The following is a 19,735-nucleotide window of genomic DNA, read 5'->3' on the forward strand; positions in this document are numbered from 1 at the left end:
CTGGCGTGAGCACCTGGGCTCCTGAGGGACCCCCTTGTCCTGAGAGCCAGAAGTACTCACTTCCCTTTGCATGAGGCCTGTAGGAGATATACCCTGCAATTTTAAAAATCTGTATCAAATGTGGCAGACTCAAAAGGGGGCATTTTTAAAAAAGCAGGTTTGTTTTCTTTTTTAACTTTACGATCTACAGCCTAGCAAAGAGCTCCCTTTCAGTGTCAGTCGCTTGGCTTTCTCCCCTACTGACGAGGTCCCAGCCTCCTGGTGAGAATCTCACTGGAGATATTCTCAGTTTCCCTCGAGTACGTGGCTGCCCTGGCCCGACGCCAGCGAAGAAGCTGACTTTGCCCGTGCCTGAATCAGCAACACGTCCAGCAGGCGACTTGCAGAGCCCAGGGAACCCTCGTAAAGAGGTCTGGGGGTGGGCCGCGCCACATCTGTGGCATCGGCCGTGGGAAAGGACCAGCGCAGTAAAACAGGTGGGTGAAACCGCGGTCCGCGCCAATACGTGCTGCTGCCTGGGGCATCGCTTTGCTGCGGGTCAAGTCAGATGCTCTCTGTAAGAGTCAGTCAGAGTAAAGGCAGCAGCAGATTTCTTTTCTGCTCATTTTAACAAAGGCTGGACGGAGCCCATAGAGGAAGGCACTACACGTCTTGCTGGGTTTGTTTGCCTGCCTTCTCGTAAGCCGTCGCGGAAACTTGCACGAGCAAAGCCTGTGCAAGCTGATGACAGCCATACACAGTTGAAGAGGGAGCAGACGGTGAGAGCAGAGCGCGCTCAGGCTGTGCGCTGGAAGCTAATGCTAATGCTGCAAAATAAAGAGTGGATTTTCTTTTTTGGGTTTAGGTGAGCGCTAAACATTACATGTGCGTATGTGCGTGTGTCTCTCGCAGGTTTTTGTCATACACCCCACCCCCCCCGCCCCAAAAAAACAACCCACACATGCCACGCGTTAAACAGTGGTTTTCCATTGACTTAGAAGTGCTTACATAGGTGTGTTGGTTTTTTCTTCTTTTTTTTTAATGCAGAAACAGCAATACGATAGATTTAATACAGCTAGCAATTAGATGGGTGTAGCTTTAGAGCGTTGGCTGTTTACAAAGCAACTGCACACCTTCTTTAACTCACAGTTTAAACAAGTAAACTTGCAGTGCATCACACGTGCTTTGTACAAGCACGTTCCACACGGCAGGCCAGATTCTTCACCCTGCCTTGTCCTTGTTCCCCCAACTCCCGACGGGACCGCATGGCCATCCTGGGGACAGCGCCACTTTCTAGCAGCTGGGTTGCTTGCCTGGACGCCCCACAGACAAACAGTCATTTCCCCACTGAACCTCTTCTCAAATATTTTCCTACCCCTGCAGGCCCCACGTCCTTTGGTTCATATTTCCTTTTTTCCGGGCTTGATGCACAGGACCGCTGATTTCCAGAAATAGAAACAGAGGCTGATTCAGTCCAGGCTAAACATTCTCTGACCTAAACCAAACTGTCTTCGAAGAGATAGCTGTACTGTAGGGACCACCTCGGGAACAGGAGTTGCCCCGTCATAAAAAAAAAAAAAAAGAAGGAAAACAAGGCATTTCAGGCTGAGGAGGCTGAACGGTGTGTTGGGGGCGGTGGGGGGTTGGAAAGAAACAGTTCAGACGATTACAGTGAGCTTAGCGTTGCAAAGCGTGCCATTATTTTTAATTTGGCAGTCAGAAGAAAATTCTGACACTGATTTCCTGTGTGCTGCTCCTCAGCATTCCTGTGCACCATTTTACTTTTGTGTCCCGTCCGCTTCGCCTTTGCGCTGTAGCTCTCCGGTTCTAGCTACGCTTCCCACCACCCCCATTACTCTTTGACAAGCCCAGCTCTCACTCTGCTTCCCTTCCCTTCCCGTATGCGCGTGCAGGGAAAAGCCCGCGCGTCTGCCACTACAGGACACGCTCTGGGAGGCAGGAGAGATGACGACGCTCCCTGACAGAGGACACAGCTGAGGGGTGGTCCGCCGGGGCCGGGGAGATGGCAGCACCTTCCTTCAGCTGCCCCATCCGAGCACAGGTGCAGGTGAGCACTGAGGAGAGACAAGCAGGCAGGAGCCGCAGAGTGAGAGAGAAAATAAAATTCACGAGTGGGTGCTACTTACGTCTCATTTTTAGCACAAGGGATGAATTCTCAGCACATTCTGGGAGCTGCCCCTTTGGGACTCACGGAGAAGAGAGAGGTTGGCCACGCGGTGCAGCCCAGCTCTGCTTCCCCTAAATGGTTTTACTGTTCAGGTGTTGCCCTAATCTGGCCGGTACCCCTGCAAAGAGTTTGGGATTTCTGCTGCCTCTCCGGGCCAGCCGCAGACCCTGACTTCATCGCAGCGAATGACCCTGCACTCCTCAGAGCGGTTGCCGAGTCACATCCCGCTGCCTTCCCTGCGGAACCGGTGACCCTTTTTCAGCCCTTGCCCCCTCTTCTCTCAGCTCCTTGCCCATCCCTTTATCAGTGCCGGCACCGATCCTGCCTCCAGCTCGCCCTGTCTCCACCTGCGAGCGCCCAACAGGAGCTAAATGTCTCCTCAAGGATGCACGGAAGAGACGCGCAGGTAACCCAGCACAGACCCCCTGCAAACATCTTCTTTCCATTTTCTTTCCTCTCCTGACACGAAGAGATGACTTAGGAAAAAGCGTACTGCTCGCATTTCACCTGCACTGCTTCTACTTTCACTTTCGCTCTCCTTGGCAGTAATTAACAGCGGTGGCTGGGGGGGGCTGGGGCATTCCCCCAAAGCGGCTGCAGTTACATCCAGGTGGTTGTGGCACTCCATTAGCTTTGTAGTTTTAAATCTAAATCTTCTGGAATTGTTAGTTCTGGTCAGGAATCACCCGCACCTGCGAATTTTCTTAATAGCTACGCTTGACCCCAGCCACTGTTTAACAGCTCACCTTTATTTCTCTTCATTTAAGAATCTAAAGCTTCGTTTACTGCTTGGGTTGGAAGCAGGAGCTGTCGCTGCCTTCTAACTTTCTAACAGCCCTGTTAAAATTTCAGTATTACCCGCTCCCAATTTAGCTTTCTGGGTCGATTTTCATTCTAGATTCTAAAATTTCCTTATTTTGTTTCTGATCAGGAGTCATTAATGCCTGCAGTTGATTTAATAACCGCTGTATTTAGATTGAGCTATTAATGACTCGCAACTCTATTTATGGCATAAAAAAGGACTGCCTTTATTTTTTTTTAATTACAGATTAGGAATAATGACTGCCTGGTTTGTTCAGTAATAGCTGTGATTAAATTTAGTCACGAGTCCTCCCTAAATAATATGTGTTTATTTGCACTCTAACAATTTAACCTTCCCTTTACTGGTCAGGGGCACTGACAAGTGCCCCTGCGTACCTCCGCTCCCCCTGCGCCGGCTCCCCAGGGAACAGCCTCTTACCCTGACCAGAGTCTGCAGCGGCCCGTTGTCGTCCCAGCTCCTCGCCCTCGAGCGGCGGATCCGCTGCTGCCCAGAGGGGACGGAAATGGCACGGGGTAAAGCTCTCCGGGCCGCCTGCGTCCCGCGTGGAGGCGGTGACCTCAGCAGCCTGTACGCTGTTGGGGCCGAGCCAACAACCTGAGGAGGAGTTGCAGGGCGTAGCTGTTTCTGCAACAACCACGCTTTCCCGCCTGGCTGGACAAGAAAGCGGGGCCTGCAGGGGCCTGGAGAGGCAGCATCGCTGCAGGTTGTGCCACGGCTGTTGAGAGGCCAATGCAACACCTGAAACAGTGAACGGCACAACTAGTGAAAACCCCCAAGGTTCTGGGTTCAGTAAAGACAGGAATTGCAGCAGCACAATAAAATGATCTCACGAGGGGGAAAAAAAAACAGCAAAGCAAAAACCAAACCCCAAACAGAACCCCATACCACTAAACCCTCTCACCGCCCCCTCAGCGCCCAAAACAGCATCCCGGGAGAAAAAAAGCAAAGCAGGCCACAAGGGACCTTTCTAGTACAGATGCTGCCAAAGAGTGCCATGCTCTGGAATCCTTACCTCAGGCAACGCCTCCGCTTCTCTAAACGCCAGAGCACGCCTGCCCGGGGAGCTGAGACAGCCCCAAAGCTGCGACCGCCCGAGGGAACACAGGAGCACCGACGCCAGAGGAGCCCAGGGGCAGCAAGAGCTGCCCGAGCCCCGGCTGGGGCTCTTCGACCCCCGGGCCCCGCCCCCGCCCTTCCCACAGCGCCCCGCGAAAGGGGCGGGCCGAGCCCCCCGGGGGGTGAAGGCCCCGGGAGCCGTACGAGAGCCGCCTGGAGTTCCCGGCACGGGAGGGAGGGGGGAGAGAAAACACCCAAACCGAGCCCCCCGAGCGGAGCAAACACAGGCTCGAGCTGTTGCCGGGGGGCGGGGCCTGTTGCTAGGGGGGAGAGCCGGCACCGCCCCCCGGGCCGTTGACAGGGGGTGGGGCCTGTCATTACGAGGAGATGCTGGTACCGCCCCCCGGGCCGTTGCCAGGGGGTGGAGCCTGTCACTAAGGGGGTGTGTCCAAAGGGACGCCGGCAATGCCCGTGGGACCATCACCACGGGCAGGGCCTCTTGCTATGGAGGGTGGGGCCAGGCAGCACCAGCAACATCCCCAGGCTGTCACCAGGGGGTGGGACCTGTTGCTAACTGGGGGTGCTGGGGAGCACAGGAGCACGGCCCCGCCCCCCCAGGCCCTCGCCAGGGGGCGGGGCCTGTCTCAAAGGTGGGTGGGGCCAGGTGGGTCAGACATCAGACAGCCCGCCCGCCCATCGCCGAGGGCGGGGCCCGTTGCTAAGAGCGTGGCTAGGGGTGTCAGCACCACCCTCACCGGGCTATCGCAAGGGGTCAGGACCTGTCGCTAAGGGCTGTGCCTACACAGTTCTGGCCCCCACGGTGCCGTCACCGGGTAGCGGGGGGGGGGGGGCGGGGGGTGTCACTAAGTGGCGTGGAGAAGTGAGCGCGGCGAAATGTCGCTACAGCCCGTGCGCGGCTGCTGGCTGCAGTACCGCAGTTTGGTCACACGGTGGCAGCAGCGAGCTAAAAGGTCGCCACTGCGCATGCGCGGGCTTGGGTGCTCGGTGGAAGTACGGGGGCAGAAAATAAAGCGCCACCGCGCCTACGGAACTGCCTGGCTGCAGTACCGGAATCTGCTTGCACGGTGGCAGCAGCGACCAAAGGAGAACTTCACCCTCGGGAAGGGCCGGCTTCCCGTCTGCAGTAGCCGGTTTTGATCGACCGGTGACTGCCGCGATCGGGTAAGGGGCGGGTGGAAATCTCTACCAGGGTAGCGCAGCTCCCACCTGCAGTCCCGGGGTTCGGTCGCTCCGAGGAAGCAGCGAGCAGAAAAAAAAAGTGGCCACTGCGCATGCGCGGCCGCCCTCATGCAGTACCGCGGTTTGGTCGCACGGTGGCAGCGGAGAGCAGAAAAGGCGCCAATGCGCATGCGCTGCCGCCCTCGTGCAGTACCGCAGGTTGGTCGCACGGTGGCAGCAGAGAGCAAAAACGCGCCATCGCGCATGCGCGGCTTCTCACCTGCAGTACCGCAGCTTGATCGCATGGTGGCAGCAGAGGGCAGAAAATGGCGCCACTGCGCATGCGCGGTCGCCCGCATGCAGTACCGGAGTTTGGTCGCACGGTGGCAGCAGAGGGCAGGAAAAGGCGCCACTCCGCATGCGCGACTGCGCACGTGCAGTATCGTGCTTTGATCGCTCGGTGGACGTAGGGGGCAGAAAAATAAAGCGCCACCGCCCATACGGAACTGCCTGGCTGCAGTAACGGAATCTGCTTGCATGGTGGCAGCAGCGACCAGCGGGAAAAAAGCCTCACCCTCGGGAACGGGCGGCTCCTCGTCTGCAGTAGCCGGTTTTGATCGATTGGTGACTGCCACGAGCGGGTAAAGGGGCGGGGGGGGAATCTACCAGGGCAGCGCAACTCCCGCCTGCAGTACCGGAGATCGTTCGCTCGGTGGCAGCAGCGAGCAGAAATAAAAAAGGTGGCCACTGCGCACGCGCGGCTGCCCACCTGCAGTAGCGCAGTTTGATCGCGTGGTGGTAGCAGAGCAAAAAGGCGCCATCGCGCATGCGCGGCCCCCACGCGCAGTATCGCAATTTGGTCGCACGGTGGCAGCAGAGGGCAGGAAAAGGCGCCACTCTGCATGCGCGGCTGCGCACGTGCAGTACCGCGCTTTGATCGCTCGGTGGAAGTAGCGGGCAGAAAAATAAAGCGCCACCGCCCATACGGAACTGCCTGGCTGCAGTACTGGAAGCTGCTTGCCCGGTGGCAGCAGCGACGAGCGGAAAAAACCTCACCCTCGGGAACGGGCGGCTCCCCGTCTGCAGTAGCCGGTTTTGATCGATCTGTGACTGCCGCGAGCGGGGAAGGGGCGAGGGGGGAATACCTGGGTAGCGCAGCTCCCGCCTACAGTACCGCAGTGTGGTCGCTCGGTGGCAGTAGAGAAGCAGAGGAACCACTGCGCATGCGCGGCTGCCCACCTGCAGTAACGCAGGTTGGTCACAGGGTGGCAGCAGCGAGCTTAAAGGGCGCCACTGCGCAGGTCCCGGTGGCGCCTGTCGTACCAGAGATTAGACGCACGGTGGCAGTAGAGAGCTAGAAGCTCGCGGCGGACCGACTGCACTACCGCCGTTTGGTCGCTCGGTGGCAGTAGAGATCAGAAAAGGGCGCCCCTGCACATGCGCAGCTTCCCGCCTGCAGTACGAGGATTTGGGCGTACAGTAGATGCAGTGGGCAGAAAATAAAGAGCCACCGCGCCTACGGAACTGCCTGGCTGCAGTACCGGAATCTGTTTGCACAGTGGCAGCAGCAACCAGCTAAAAACACTCTCACGCTCGGGAATGGGCGGCTCCCCATCTGCAGTACCCGATTATGCTCGATCGTTGACTGCCGCGAGCGGGTACGGGAAGGGTGGGGGACTCTCCAACAGGGCAGCGCAGCTCCCGCCTGCGGTAGGGGGGTTTGGTCGCTCGGCAGCAGCAGCGAGCAGGGACACAACATCGCCACTGCGCATGCGTCTGTTCCGAGTGCAGTACCGCAGGTTGGCCGCACGGTGGCAGCGGGGACAGACTACCGCCACTGCGCATGCACGATTCCCGGCTGCCGCAGCAGCGGCACGATCTCCATGACTCTTCTCTGGGGCAAGACCCGCGCCGGCTCTGGGTCACGTTCGCCGGGATAACGGAACTGTTACTGCGTGCGCAGAGCTCCTGTTTCTCTGCACCTTCCCCACTCACGCAGCCCCAGCAGTGTCAGTCGTTGCCTCCGCACCGCCCAGCACCAAAGTGCCTCGAGCATTTTAGTCCTTCTGTCTTGACTGCTTTAAAAATCAGGTGGCCGTTACTGTCCTCCCTCCTGCCCCACTCACCCCCACCCCACGCCCTAGGGAGGAGAAGCAGCACAAAAAACCTGGGGAGAAAGATCCCCTTTCCCACCCCCACAGCCCCCCGGAGTAAGCCCCATCAGTTGCTGTAGGCCTGCGGCATCAGGGCTGTGACAGGGAGAGCAGCAAGTCAACAGGTCCTAGAGGGTTAAAGAAGAAAAATCCATCGGGGAACACAGCTGCCCTTCTGAAGGCAGGCTGCCTGGGGTGAGGGGGGCAGCTGTGCGTCAGGGCACAGGGCAGACAGGCAGACCAGGTGCCAGTGGCTGACCTGTAAAAGAGTTGTGCACTGCTGAGCCTTGGGCTTCGTTGGCTTGGCAGCGCTTCGCCTCTGCACTGCCAGGACCCTGCTCTGCTCATCCTGCGTAAGCACAAGGCTTCAGCGAGCACAAAACAGGAGGCCAGGGGAAGCAGGGGAGGGGGGAGGATGTCACCGGGGAAAAAAGTCATGCAGGGGGGCCATTTCAGGGGAAAGCGTTTGGGAGGGCACAGACACACGCAGAGGGAGGGCGGGGAGGAGGCGGACACCGCTGGACAGGGGCATGTCTGGGCAGACACGCCATGGGGAACATGCATGGGGATGACTGACACCAGGGGGTCCCCCCAGGATAATCCACAACGGGCAACTCACCTGGGCTAACCTGCAGCAGATGATCCGCTCCAGATAACTGACCCACTCCGGAGAATCCATTCCAGATAAGCCCCAGCAATGCCCCTCAAACTGCCGGTATTTCACCCCAAATTTTCCCCAATTTGGGGTTTTTGGGGCGTTCGCTTGGTGTTGGTGATTTCTGTTTGGATGGCTTGGCTTTTTTTGTTGTTGGGGTTTTCTGGGGTTTGTTCCTTTGGCTTTTTTTGCTTTTCCATAGGGTAAAAGTTGGGATTGCTTTTCCAAACGGTTCACTTCTGGGTCTCTTTGGCCCTTTCCACAACACAGAAATCGGTGATTTTTGCTCCTGGTTTTGTGCATGAGAATGGTTAGCGGGGTTCCGCCCCCGCTTTTTTTTCCCCGCCTCCTTTCCAGCTGCACAAACCCAGCAGGAGTGGGCTTTCCCAGGAGCCCCAGATTGTTTTCTTTCCCCCAAACCTGTTTGGGTGTTTTGTCTGTTTGGGGTTTTTCACCCCCCACTGCAGACCCAGACTCAGGGGCTTTGGGGGTGTTTGTCTGCCCTGGCAGCAGCTCCCAGGCTGCCTACACAGCCCCAGAGGGGGAAGTCCCCATTTGGGGGAATTGGCCCCAGATCGGGATGGGAGGAGGAGAACGGGGAAGGGGCAGCATTTGAAAGCGCTTTTGTGTCTTCAGTTGATTGGGGGGTGGGGGTGGGGTGTGTGTCTAATTTTTAAATCCTCTCTATAAACATCTATCAACACGGTTTCTTTGCATTTTGAAAACCTTACATAGCACAGATATTTGCACTTGTGTCTACTTACACAACCTTACGGAGTACATCTATATTTTATATATACTATCTATTTTACATTTACATACAATACCTGTTTAGACTTAGCTATTATATGTACACTTACACCTATTTAGGCTATTTACGCTTACACAGAATATCTATTTACACATACCTGTTCAGACTTCCATATTAACACGTATATAAAACACCTATTTAGGCTAGCTATCTGCTTACTTACACTTTGACACTTCAATCTTTTTCGACTTCTCTATTTAGACATCTACTTAGAGTTATACCTAGGCTTATTTCACTCTATATAACCTCTATTTAGATTACACATCTACTTAGACTATGTAACACACACTAAGTGTAGATGCTTGCTCTAGTCGGACTTTCTTCTGTTTTGAATTCCTTCATCTATCCTTTTTCTTCACTTTAAACTCCTTTATTTTTTGATCTAGATATATAGACAGTCAAGTTACTTTTGTGTTTTAAAACCATGTATCTCGATGTAGAATTTTTGTATCCTGAAATCCGTTATATGATATAGGAGAGATAAGTTCTTATTTTAAATTCCCTTTATACATCTATAAATATTACATTTCAATATATATAAAATAAGAGGGTTTTGTAATAGCCCCCCTGAATTTTCAGGCATTTTGGGGCTGCAACCCCCCTTTTTTAGGGGGGAACCCCTACATGACGCCCCCACTCACCTGTTCCTCTGACGCATTATCAGCTCCCCCAGTGACACCGGGGCGCCCCACATGACATCATCACACATCCCCCAGGACTCCCCCAATTTTATTCACCCCCAAGAAGGGCACTACACGAGGGAATCTGCTCCAACCTGCAGCTCATTACTTTAATAGTGCCATTTACAAAGGTACACACACACACCCCCACCCCCCAGAAAAGGGGGAGCTCTGCTAAAGTCTAAAAGGTGGGGCAGCCCCCCAAACAGCTGCAGCCCCCCCAGCCCCTGTCCGCAGGATAGCGGCCGCCCCACGGCGGAGCGGGAGCGTGCCAGAGGATGGTGTCACGTCTCTCTCGGGCTCTGCTCGGCCATGCTCCCGGCTCTGTTCCTGCGCTGGGATGGGCTCCCCGGGGCGACAAACAGTCCCGGTCCCTGGGGGCCCGGACTCTCCCCACCAGGCAGCCCTCGCGGCCGCACCTGCGGGGCACCCGCTGGAGACAGAGCCGGGAGCCTCCAGGCAGAGGGATGGCCCCTTACCTTCACCACGCTTAACGACCGGCAGGCAAACCCGGGCTGGGGGGCATCTCTTGAGCATCACAAGACACTGAGAAGACATCTGAAAAACAGAAATCCCAAACTATATTTCAGCACGTTAATAAAATAGCACAGAAGAAAATGGAGGAACTCAGTCAGCATAAGGGATAGGAAGGAAATTGAGCCGCAGCAAGATTCTAGGCAAACGGGTCATGTCAAAACACAACACATCCTTTAAAAGCTAGAGTGATTGGAACACTTGAAAACGGTATTAAGACTAACCGATACCATTTTGAACAGATTCTTCGCGTAACACTGAACACTCTGGCTGGTGCTGGAAAATGTCTCATCCCTTCCTTACGGCACCGCTGCGGGGAGATAACCCCATGAGGCTGCGGGGCAAAGTTGTACCATAACCGGAACCTCCGCTTACAGATCCACCGCAGCAGCTACAGCCCTCGCCCTGCCGCCGCACGTCTTGCTGCCTGGCTCAATGAAGCCTGAAGTGAAGCGTCAAACTTGAAAGAGTAACGTAAAAAATTAAGAATAAATCTCAGTAATTCACTTTGTGCTGAGAAGGCGGGCGCGTGTTTACACACATCCAATATGAGCATCTATGCTATAAAAGCTTTCCATTTTCCTTCTGCGTTCATTTAACTCACACAGCCGTTCACACCCGCCATAAGATTATCTATCTCCAAAATACACAGTAGTAACGTGACTGGGGGGTTTTGGCGTGTTATGGAGTCAGGAGGGACGTCCGCCCAGCTGCCCCGCCCAAGAGATGCTGCTGAACTGCCAGGGAAACGCGCATCGAAAGCGAGACTGAAATAAAATACTTAAGAGCGCTCCCTCAAAATACCGGCAGGAAAAAAAACCCCCCCCCAACGTTCAGTCGCCCCTCATTAAATATTTACAACAAATACCTACCTGCTTAAGTACACCTAAGAAATCGTACCCTACATCTGCTTGGCAGTTACAGCTGAAACAGCGCAAGTCATGTCGTAAATCAGACAATGTTAGCTTTTTTTAAACTTTCATTTATGACAGAAGAATTGGTGAGTGAAGAGATCCCCGAAACGGTTTTACTTTTTTTGGGGAAAAAAAATACCACAACAAAAAAACCACGCAAATCAAATCCCCAGTGTTGCAATACAATACCAAGAAGGACCGGCAGATATGCTAATGCGTTTGGCTGTACCGAAGCATGCAGGGGAACCGTATTTTTATGGTATCTCGACTGTTACAACTGAGAACCCAAGCACTACCAATGCCATCAACATTTGGAGTATGTGCTGTGCTTGGATCTCCGCAAGGACCATTGATCTTTTTATCTTAAAAAAAAAAAAGCAGTACTTTGCAAGTCTTGTGCTGATGAGTTCTACTGACAAAGACACTGTCTCTAAGATGCACTCTGATGGCAAGTTCATAGAATGCAACCTCACTGAATAAGAAATATCTCAATTTTTCAAAATCTCTTTCTAACCAAAGTCACACTGCAGGGCTTTCAGATGGGCCAGATTATGAATCCTTTCACAACAAGAAACACACCAGCTAACCAGGATATTCTCGCAGTGGCCAGGTGCCTCTTCATCACATGAAAAAAAAAAACAACAAAAAAACCCAAAAAACACCAGGGCCAGCAATACGTATCACATGGGTCAACACAGATCTCTTCCAGAGCACCCCCCTCATCAAAACGAACATGCCCATCGGCTCACCTGCTCTGCACAGATTCCAGCATCACACCCCGCTTCCGTCATCGCTTGTGGCACCAAATGTATCAATACACAGTAAACTACCGTTACGCTCGTGAGAAATCACCGCCCCGTGACTTCCTCATTACTACCCAGCTCACTTCTAATGCTCATATGCCGTTCCAAAGACGGCCCACGTGTTACCTACAAAACTGAAGAGCTCGATGACGGACCACAGCATTCTCTGGTCTTAGATGCTGGCCGCTGCCCCACCTTCTCAGACCTCTCATAGGCATGCGGCAGCACCACTCCGAGCCTGCCAGCGGCACCTGCAAAAAACCAAGCGAAAAGGCACCTCCTGAGATGCTGCCCGATGCCACAGCCTGCCCGCACCAATCCCCGTCTTGCACCCCTTTCCCTCGACAGCCTCCCACCCGGCCTACGACACTTCCAGGTGCTGTGTTCAGCTCGCCCACCATCCGTAACACCCGAACAACACGTGTTGCTTATAACTTCCCCAGCAACACAACACCTCAGAAAAGAGCTGCTACTTCAGCCCACCAATCACCACTTGCCTTGCTCGACTTGCCTCCTTTGCTCATTGCTACGCTACTTCAAAACCAAAGCGAAAGACAAACACAAGGAGCAACGGAGTCATAGAGCCATCGGTCACATCTTCCCTCTATATACACCACGCACCAACTCTCCCGCTTACATCGGTCCCCTCAGTTCCCCTCCGTCGCCCTGCACGACTCATCCCTCGACATCTCCAAAACCAATACCAAACAAGTCGCCTGGTTGCACAGCAGTACCTTAACGGTTCCTGAAGACCGACTATAACCTGCCATTAAAACAAATATATGACATCAAACATGAAACCCTACGCACATACAAGCTTGAACACCCTGCAGATGTAATCTGCTCAGCTGAACTCTAGCTGCCTCTCCCAGATAGCTACGGTCACAGCCTCCGAGCCCACAAAATGTCACGGTGATTACGGTCCTCGCCCGCTGAGGAGGGCCACTCAATCCGAGATGACGGTACAACCTTTCCCCCAACAGCCTTGGCATAGCAACAGATGAACCCTAAGCTCTCATCGCTGTGCCACCTACCCGACTCTACACGGCCAGCAAGGCGGCTCCAAGCCAAACTCACAAACGCACACACCAACGCTATGAGAAACACTACAAACTGCGCGCCTCCGAGACGAGAGAACGCTCTCAGCAAACACAGAGACAACTGGACGGAAGAGCTCGTCCAGCAACAAGGCCTGCAGAACCCTGACAGTGATGCAAGGAGGCCCTAACGCGATCCAAAAAGATTAGAAGAGCGTCAGGGCCCGTGACAAGAAGTTCCTCTCAAAACTGAGAGGGAGGAGGCACAAGAAGCCCAGCTACAAGACCTAAGAATGTAATGATGCAGGAAAGAAATCACGCTCCCTGAAAATGGACAGCGACAGAGCAGAGCTGTTCACGCATCTGGGAACGACGCCGCAGACAACAACTGCCCAGAAACTCCTCAGACACCAGAGCGATCCACACTTTAAACTGTAACGCAAAAAAAGAAGCACCCGATGGGCGCCAGCCCCACAATTAGAACCTTGCCAGCCCCTAGGGATAGCGCTGTGCTCCTGAGAGCAAAGAGAACAAAGTCACCAGCCCCATGCGCCTCCTCACTGCGACCCAGCTCGCCTGAAATGCTCCTCAAATAGCCTTCAGTCGCATCTTCCCTTTAATCCTGCACACGGACCCGCTGCCTTAGTGTGCTCTACTCAGCTCTGCTCTATCACCCTGCACAGCTCCATCTTCATCCTCTGCAAGAACAGCATGATAGAACAAGTCACCTGGACGCACAGCAACAGCTTAACCATTCCACAGGTCTTGCTTCCACGTAGGAATACCATCTAGAGCCCAACTACTGCATGCCATTAAAGGCGATACCTTCAATCAAATGTTAAGCCCCACGCACGTACAAGCTTGAACAGCTGAGAGATGCCCTCTGCTCAGCTAGCACTCTAGCTGCCTCTCCCAGACAGCTACGGTCATCCCCTCGGCACCCACAAAACGCCCCGGAAATTACCGTCCTCGCCCGCTGCCAACAGCCACTCGCTCCGATGAGGGTTGTACAGGCGTTGCCAAAACAGTCTATGCATATTAACATTAACCATATACTCTTATTGCTATTCTTTCCCCCGCTCTACCATTGCTACACCCCCAGGTGGAGCAGCTCTGACACAGGCATCGACGTGCACGGACCGACACTGCTCACAAATACTACAAGCGACGTGATCGAGGCACCTAAGAAAATTCTCACCGAGACGACGGACTTCCGGCCCAGAGATGCCACTGGGCGAGAAGATCTGTAGGGCAGCGAGGAAGAAGCTATAGCATCCGCAGAGAAGTCACGTACCATCATCATCTGCGAAAAAAACATATACCCACAACTAGGACGATGCACGAGCGACAAGCCACTCTTAAAGACCTCAGAACGTACAGGTGCAGGGAACAGGTCCCAGAAAAGGGCCCTGCGTATTCAGACTGCTCTTCAGCAGCAGTACTGAGGCCGCCTTAATCACCGCTGCAAAAAGATGACCTTCTATAAAGGTCTAATATTTAAGACACAAGACAAATCTATGCAGTAGACTTAAAATGCGAGAACGGAAGCTCTCGGTTACCATTATGCCGATGAGCCAGGGCTTGCAAAACCCTCAATATTGCTACCTAGGTGCCTGCTCAGCACGGAGAACAACAGACACATCGAGACCCGAGTACAGTAAGGAACAAAGACTACAAAATCCACATAACAACACAAGCACAGGCAGGAACTCCCCTGCCTGGCAGATGCTTATGTTTTGCAGAAAGGACATCACAACCTCTCTCGGCCCAAACGTGTCCGGTCTCTGAACGGTACCTTCCACTGATTTGACAACCCCTGCCTGCCCCACCTGCGCTTCCCCCAACCGACCGGCCACCTGCACAAAGACAGCATCGGCCCCTCAGCTTCCCTTCCAAATCCAGGGGCTCAAAAGCCATCCTTTAAAAAGGCCACACAGGCTACGTAGGATGGGGCTGCGGTCACACGGATACTCTTCATCTCCAAACGTGTGGTGCCATCACTCAGCGTCACACCACTCAACGCCACACCACTCAACGCCGACCACTTCTGCAACGACAGCCTCCTCGGAAGCGCCGTGAACTTCCGCTCGCCCACGCTCTAATGAGGCTGGATGTCGTGGCCACTGCCACCTACGGCGCCTAGAGAACCAGAGAGACAAGGTGACCGCTGTGCCTGGAAGCGGCCGCCCACTCACAAACAATTCCACACCTCAAAAATAACCGCTGCTACGGTTTCCTGTTCATCGCTCACCTTGCCCGACAAGCTGGGGGCAGACATCCCGCTTTGCATGTAGTTTTGTGAGTCCCTTCATTAACTAGTCACATAGGTGCTTGCACTGCACGACCCCTCCGTTGTCACGTGCTGACCTACCTTCTCACGATGCTCTGTTTGCCCCCTCCTTCCCGTGTCTGGCTCCCTGCCATGCATCTGCACCAACAGCCACATTCCAGACTCATCCTTTCCCCTACCATGCCAACACGGCTCCGCTCACCTCCCAGTCCGTGCCTCCTGGGTCAGTGGCCGCGTCAGGCGCCTGCTCGCATACTCGGTCTGTCCCCGATGGCTGGGGAACCGTCACCTTCAAAGCCGGGCCCACTTCTGGGGAAATACGGAGAGGCACACAGATGTTGGACACTGCTTTCCAAAAGCAAGAGCTCACCACGCAAAACAAACTAACAAATCCTTTCGACTGACTTGTTCGGCAACACAGAGACCCCAAAGGCAGAAATCCCAGACGAGTAACCTCACAGCCTGCCCCGTCACAGCACACGACGCCATCTGCTCGCCTCTGCCGTCACGCCTCGCTCGACTGTCCTGCTTAACCCTAGACCTATTACTTAAACTGCAAGAAAAAGTCAAACCACGCAACACACAAAAATTACAGTTCGTGTCAGATGACTCAAGCACAGGCGGACACTGATAGGCCAAACGCCAAAAGCAGTACGGGAAGCAAACGGGTGTGGCTGGTGTAGTGACACACACTCCCTTTGTAGGTAACTCGCTCCTGAGCAACTCCATGAACAGCTGCGTGGAGAACCTCTCGGCAGACAGCACGCTCGAGTGGCCGTGCTGACACATACGGGGAAGGAGACTGGGCTACCGGAGGCTGCTTGCACACAGAACGCGACCATTAGCTAACACTAAAACACCCCTTTCCCAACCATCCCCCGGTACCAAGACTTCAAAACCCCTCCTTTCCTCCTGAACTGTCAGGGAAGGAACCTCACTCCCTCCCTCCCGACAGCTCCTGCCCTGTATTTGCACCCCTAAAGCCCCTCTGTCAGCCGCTCCTCGGGAGCTGCCCTTCCCACCTCTGCCCCGCATTCTGCAAGCACCTCCCACCTTCCGGCTTCCCGCAGACTCCGTGCTCTCTACAGGCCCACAAAATAACGGAAGCCCTGACGCTTATAATCTACGAGGGACCTGCCGCAAGCTCCAAAGGTTCTCGGGACAACGTGGTACTCTGCGGGCAATCGGGAAAGGCGACGAGCAGTTCCGTAACCCGACACACACTATGCATTACGTCCCTGCTGCTTTCTGAAGGAAGGCAAGAGCTCCACATACAGACGCGTACAACATGCTCACCCTAACCCCTACTGCAGCATCTCAGCATCAGTCCTATTGAGAGATAACGTCAACAACTTGCACAACACACAGGCAAAACTGGTGGAAAAAATATAAGCTTCTACCCTCGGCCAAGTCATAAAATTCCTGCAAAACCAACCAAACAAAAAACCTACCACACACAAAAACAAAACACCAAAAAAACCCCAGACAAAACCATAACACCCCCACAAAACCAAATAATCCAAAACACACTTTTAGACCATCTTGCTACCCCTGAACACCCAACACAAACTTACTGACCCGAGGAAAAACAAAAGCTGTGTACAAGTGTACTTTCTAATATATATATGCTGCTCAACTTTGACTGCTCCTTAATCTCTCACCTCAACCAGAAACCTCCCCCTCTCTAAATGTCAAAACACACCTACCAAAGAGCTTAGACAGCTCAAAACCTGAACCAACTCAAGGAACAGTACCAGAGAAGCCCAGGAGCAGAACAAGCCTCCCGAAAAAAGGCTGGGGCTCATCTACCCCAGCAGGATGGCAAAGCAGAATGAGATCTTTTAAGAACCCCTTCTCAAAAAATATCTTTGGTTATAAAGTAAATCATTTATTGTAAAACCATCAACCATTCGGAGTCACCTCAACGCTCTCTCTCGCTCAGTCCCTTAACAGAACTGGATCAGTCTCAAAGGACAAAAAACATGAAAAGAAACGTGGAAATACACAAGCATATCAGAAACCGTACGAAGCAGCTAAATTAACACCTAAGTAGCTGGGACAAAACTAAATTGTTAAGGACAACAAAAAAACACCCCAGGAGACACATCGATAAAAACAGATGAAGGCTCTCTCTTCTCGCAGAAGCTCAAGAAGAGACCTGAGCCAACGGTACACAGCTTTGGGGTATCCAATATCGAAAAGAAACATACTCAAGACAGAAAACAGACTGCTGTGGAGCACAAAGGTGGCTTTGGCAAAGGTTCTGCCAGGACAAGAGTCACAGTTACAGGGAACGGACAGCGGCTGGCAGGGGAAATGCCGTTGGCGTGGAGGGGCCAGCAGGGGAAACGCCGCCATCAGCTAACGTTGCGCTATCAAGCCTTAAGCGAAACTGCAGAGTAGTTACAGGAGACAGGCATAAGATGGATGCTGAATATCACTTGATGGTCACAAAATCTCATGGGGATGGGCACCACGTAGCCTCATGGACACCCCTCAGACCCAAACACTTAACGAGAGACGCTTCTTGCCAAAACACAAGCTCGACGAGGAAAAGCCAACGGTGATGTGGGGGCAACTACTAAAATCTCAGTGTGTGAGCAGGCGTTACTTAAGACGGTGCGGTGCTTCTGCCGGGTCCGTCCAACCTGAGCAACGGGTTCTAATGCCTGTCCAGCAGCATCCATGATCTCTCACAGCCTCCCACGTCACAGACACCTCCCCTGCCCGGGACCATGTTTTGCATGTCCCAGCCCCTCCCCACCCCCGCAATGAAAATCAAAACACAACAAATAAGCAGTCTACTTCATCTTCTTGGCCTCCAAAAGAAGCTTCCTTCCTCTGCTGAGTGTCGACGCCGACATCCTCGTGCCATTCCTCAACAGCAAGCTGGTCCTCGGGTGCCCATACTGCCAAAGGAAGAGAAAATGATTATGCTCTTATAACGAGCTCCATCATCCTCCTCCTTCAGGAAATCGAATCACGATCGCTACATACCAGAAGTTTGTGCAGGAGATGGCCGAGGCCAGCCCCGTAAATGAAGCACTCTGTGACCCTGCTTTCTCTTTTGGCCACAACACCCGCCACCAGGGAGCCCCAAACCCCTTCGTGGCTCCCTAGGAAAACCAGATACAACTAGTTCAAAACATCTGGCAGGTGAGAGATGACCGACAAACACGTACAGCCCACCTTACCCTCAAACCAGAGAGCTGACTTCCTCCCACACTAAACTCTCATCTTCGACAAATACACCAAACAGAACAATGTTTACACGGAACAGAACAAAACCCTTACCCTCTGACACTCTGAAAAGGATTTGTGCACCCACAAAAGATATATATCCATGCTATCGACACACGTACCACGCTCCCTCCGGGTCAGTCCCACAAAGACAGGACACCCGATGCTCCCTCCACGGATACCCCAACGCTCCGCTCCCTGCTTTGCCGCTCCTGTCACAGGAAAACACTGGGAATAAAAAAATAAAAGGTTCAGAGAAGCAAAACAACAATAAGGAGAGGGACCAACGCAAAGGAATAGAGAGAGGAAGAGATGAACAGGAAGGACAGACAACCCCATCCTGAGCACAGCCTCTGGGAGAGGGAAAGAGGAAACAGCGATCATTATTACCGCAGATCGACCCTGATCAAAGCCTCTCCTTCTGCAGGGGCTTCTGGACACACCGCTCCTTCCCTGCGCTACTGCTAAGGGCACCTGCGCTGAGGGGGAATCCAGTGCAGGCAGAGAGAGGTGGAGAAAGAAAAAGTAGCCACAGGCTACAGGACAGAGAGAGGGAGGACTGAAAAGACAGGGAGCCACTCAGAGCGAGATGGAGAAAGAAGGTGCCGGGGTTGGGGGGGGGGGGAGGGGGGAGGGCGGTCTTTTGCAGCAGCTAAGGATAAAAGAGAGGGGGCCAGGGGAGAGACAGGGAGGGCCCAGGATGCACAAGAGAGGCAACGGGGCCCCAGTGGCCCAGGAGTCACCGCAAATCTCGCTCTTAGCACTGCTGGCACAATTTAGCCGTTCAGATGCTTCTTTCCCCTCCTCTCCTCCCTGCCTCTTCTGCAGCTCCAGACTCTAGGCCGTCCTCCACCTAAAGAGGATACATGGGTGTCTTACCGCTCTTACGAGATGAGGCTTCCTACGCACGTAGCCTAGCTCGCTCATGCACTACACGCCCGTACCCAACTCCCAGTTACGCGTACAGACCCTGCGGTGCACGTTGGCGGCCTGGCCCGCTGCGGGCTATGAAGGGGGATCCTTCCTCCCTCACCTGCAGGGACAGGCTCTCTCTTGCCTGCAGCAGGAAGGCAGCTGGCAGCCAGAGGGCCTTCAGTTTCTTCTTCTTTACCTTTCGTTGGTGTCTCCAGCTTCAGCCGAGGCAGCTCCTGTCCACAGCCGGGAAGGGCTTTATCTATCCCTTTTCGCCCCCACACCGCGAGGACAGCGAGGCCAGGCAGAGAGAAGCCACTTCTAAAGCTATCCAAATGACAATTACAGCCCTGAAAGAGGAGTGGAAGAGAAGAAAGGGAGAGATGAGGTAGTAAAGATGCTCTGCAGGCTGCTGCCAGCCAACACTGCACTCTTTAGTTAGAGCCACCCCACCCCCCCAAATGCAAACAAAAAAACCACA

The 19,735-nt window shown here is 53.8% G+C and overlaps 1 protein-coding gene and 1 long non-coding RNA gene across 8 annotated transcripts in view; both read right to left on the reverse strand.

Annotated features, from left to right (window-relative positions):
- The window catches only part of LOC142059581 (uncharacterized), a 40,337-nt gene that overhangs the window by 11,431 nt on the left and 9,171 nt on the right, over positions 1-19,735 (reverse strand). Inside the window, exon 4 of the long non-coding RNA XR_012661419.1 lies at positions 19,086-19,195. This is a non-coding gene — a long non-coding RNA (uncharacterized LOC142059581). The remainder of the gene's footprint in view (positions 1-19,085; positions 19,196-19,735) is intronic.
- Positions 946-11,882, reverse strand: LOC142059579 (uncharacterized). 7 transcript variants are annotated; one of them, XR_012661416.1, is made up of 4 exons: positions 10,283-10,419; positions 10,004-10,082; positions 7,998-8,322; positions 946-3,473 (listed from the first exon to the last, which is right to left on the reverse strand). XR_012661416.1 is itself a non-coding variant. In XM_075098386.1 (2 exons), the coding sequence occupies exons 1-2, from the start codon at positions 4,525-4,527 to the stop codon at positions 3,297-3,299; spliced, it is 957 nt and encodes a 318-aa protein (XP_074954487.1). In that variant the 5' UTR covers positions 4,528-4,814; the 3' UTR covers positions 946-3,296. The 7 variants fall into 7 exon arrangements, 1 of the variants encoding a protein (XP_074954487.1); XR_012661413.1 differs by having other exon boundaries at positions 10,004-10,309; XR_012661414.1 differs by lacking the exon at positions 946-3,473 and adding an exon at positions 7,483-7,506 and having other exon boundaries at positions 10,004-10,309.

Source organism: Phalacrocorax aristotelis, chromosome 7 (assembly GCF_949628215.1).
Source record: "Phalacrocorax aristotelis chromosome 7, bGulAri2.1, whole genome shotgun sequence".
NCBI lineage: Eukaryota > Metazoa > Chordata > Aves > Suliformes > Phalacrocoracidae > Phalacrocorax > Phalacrocorax aristotelis.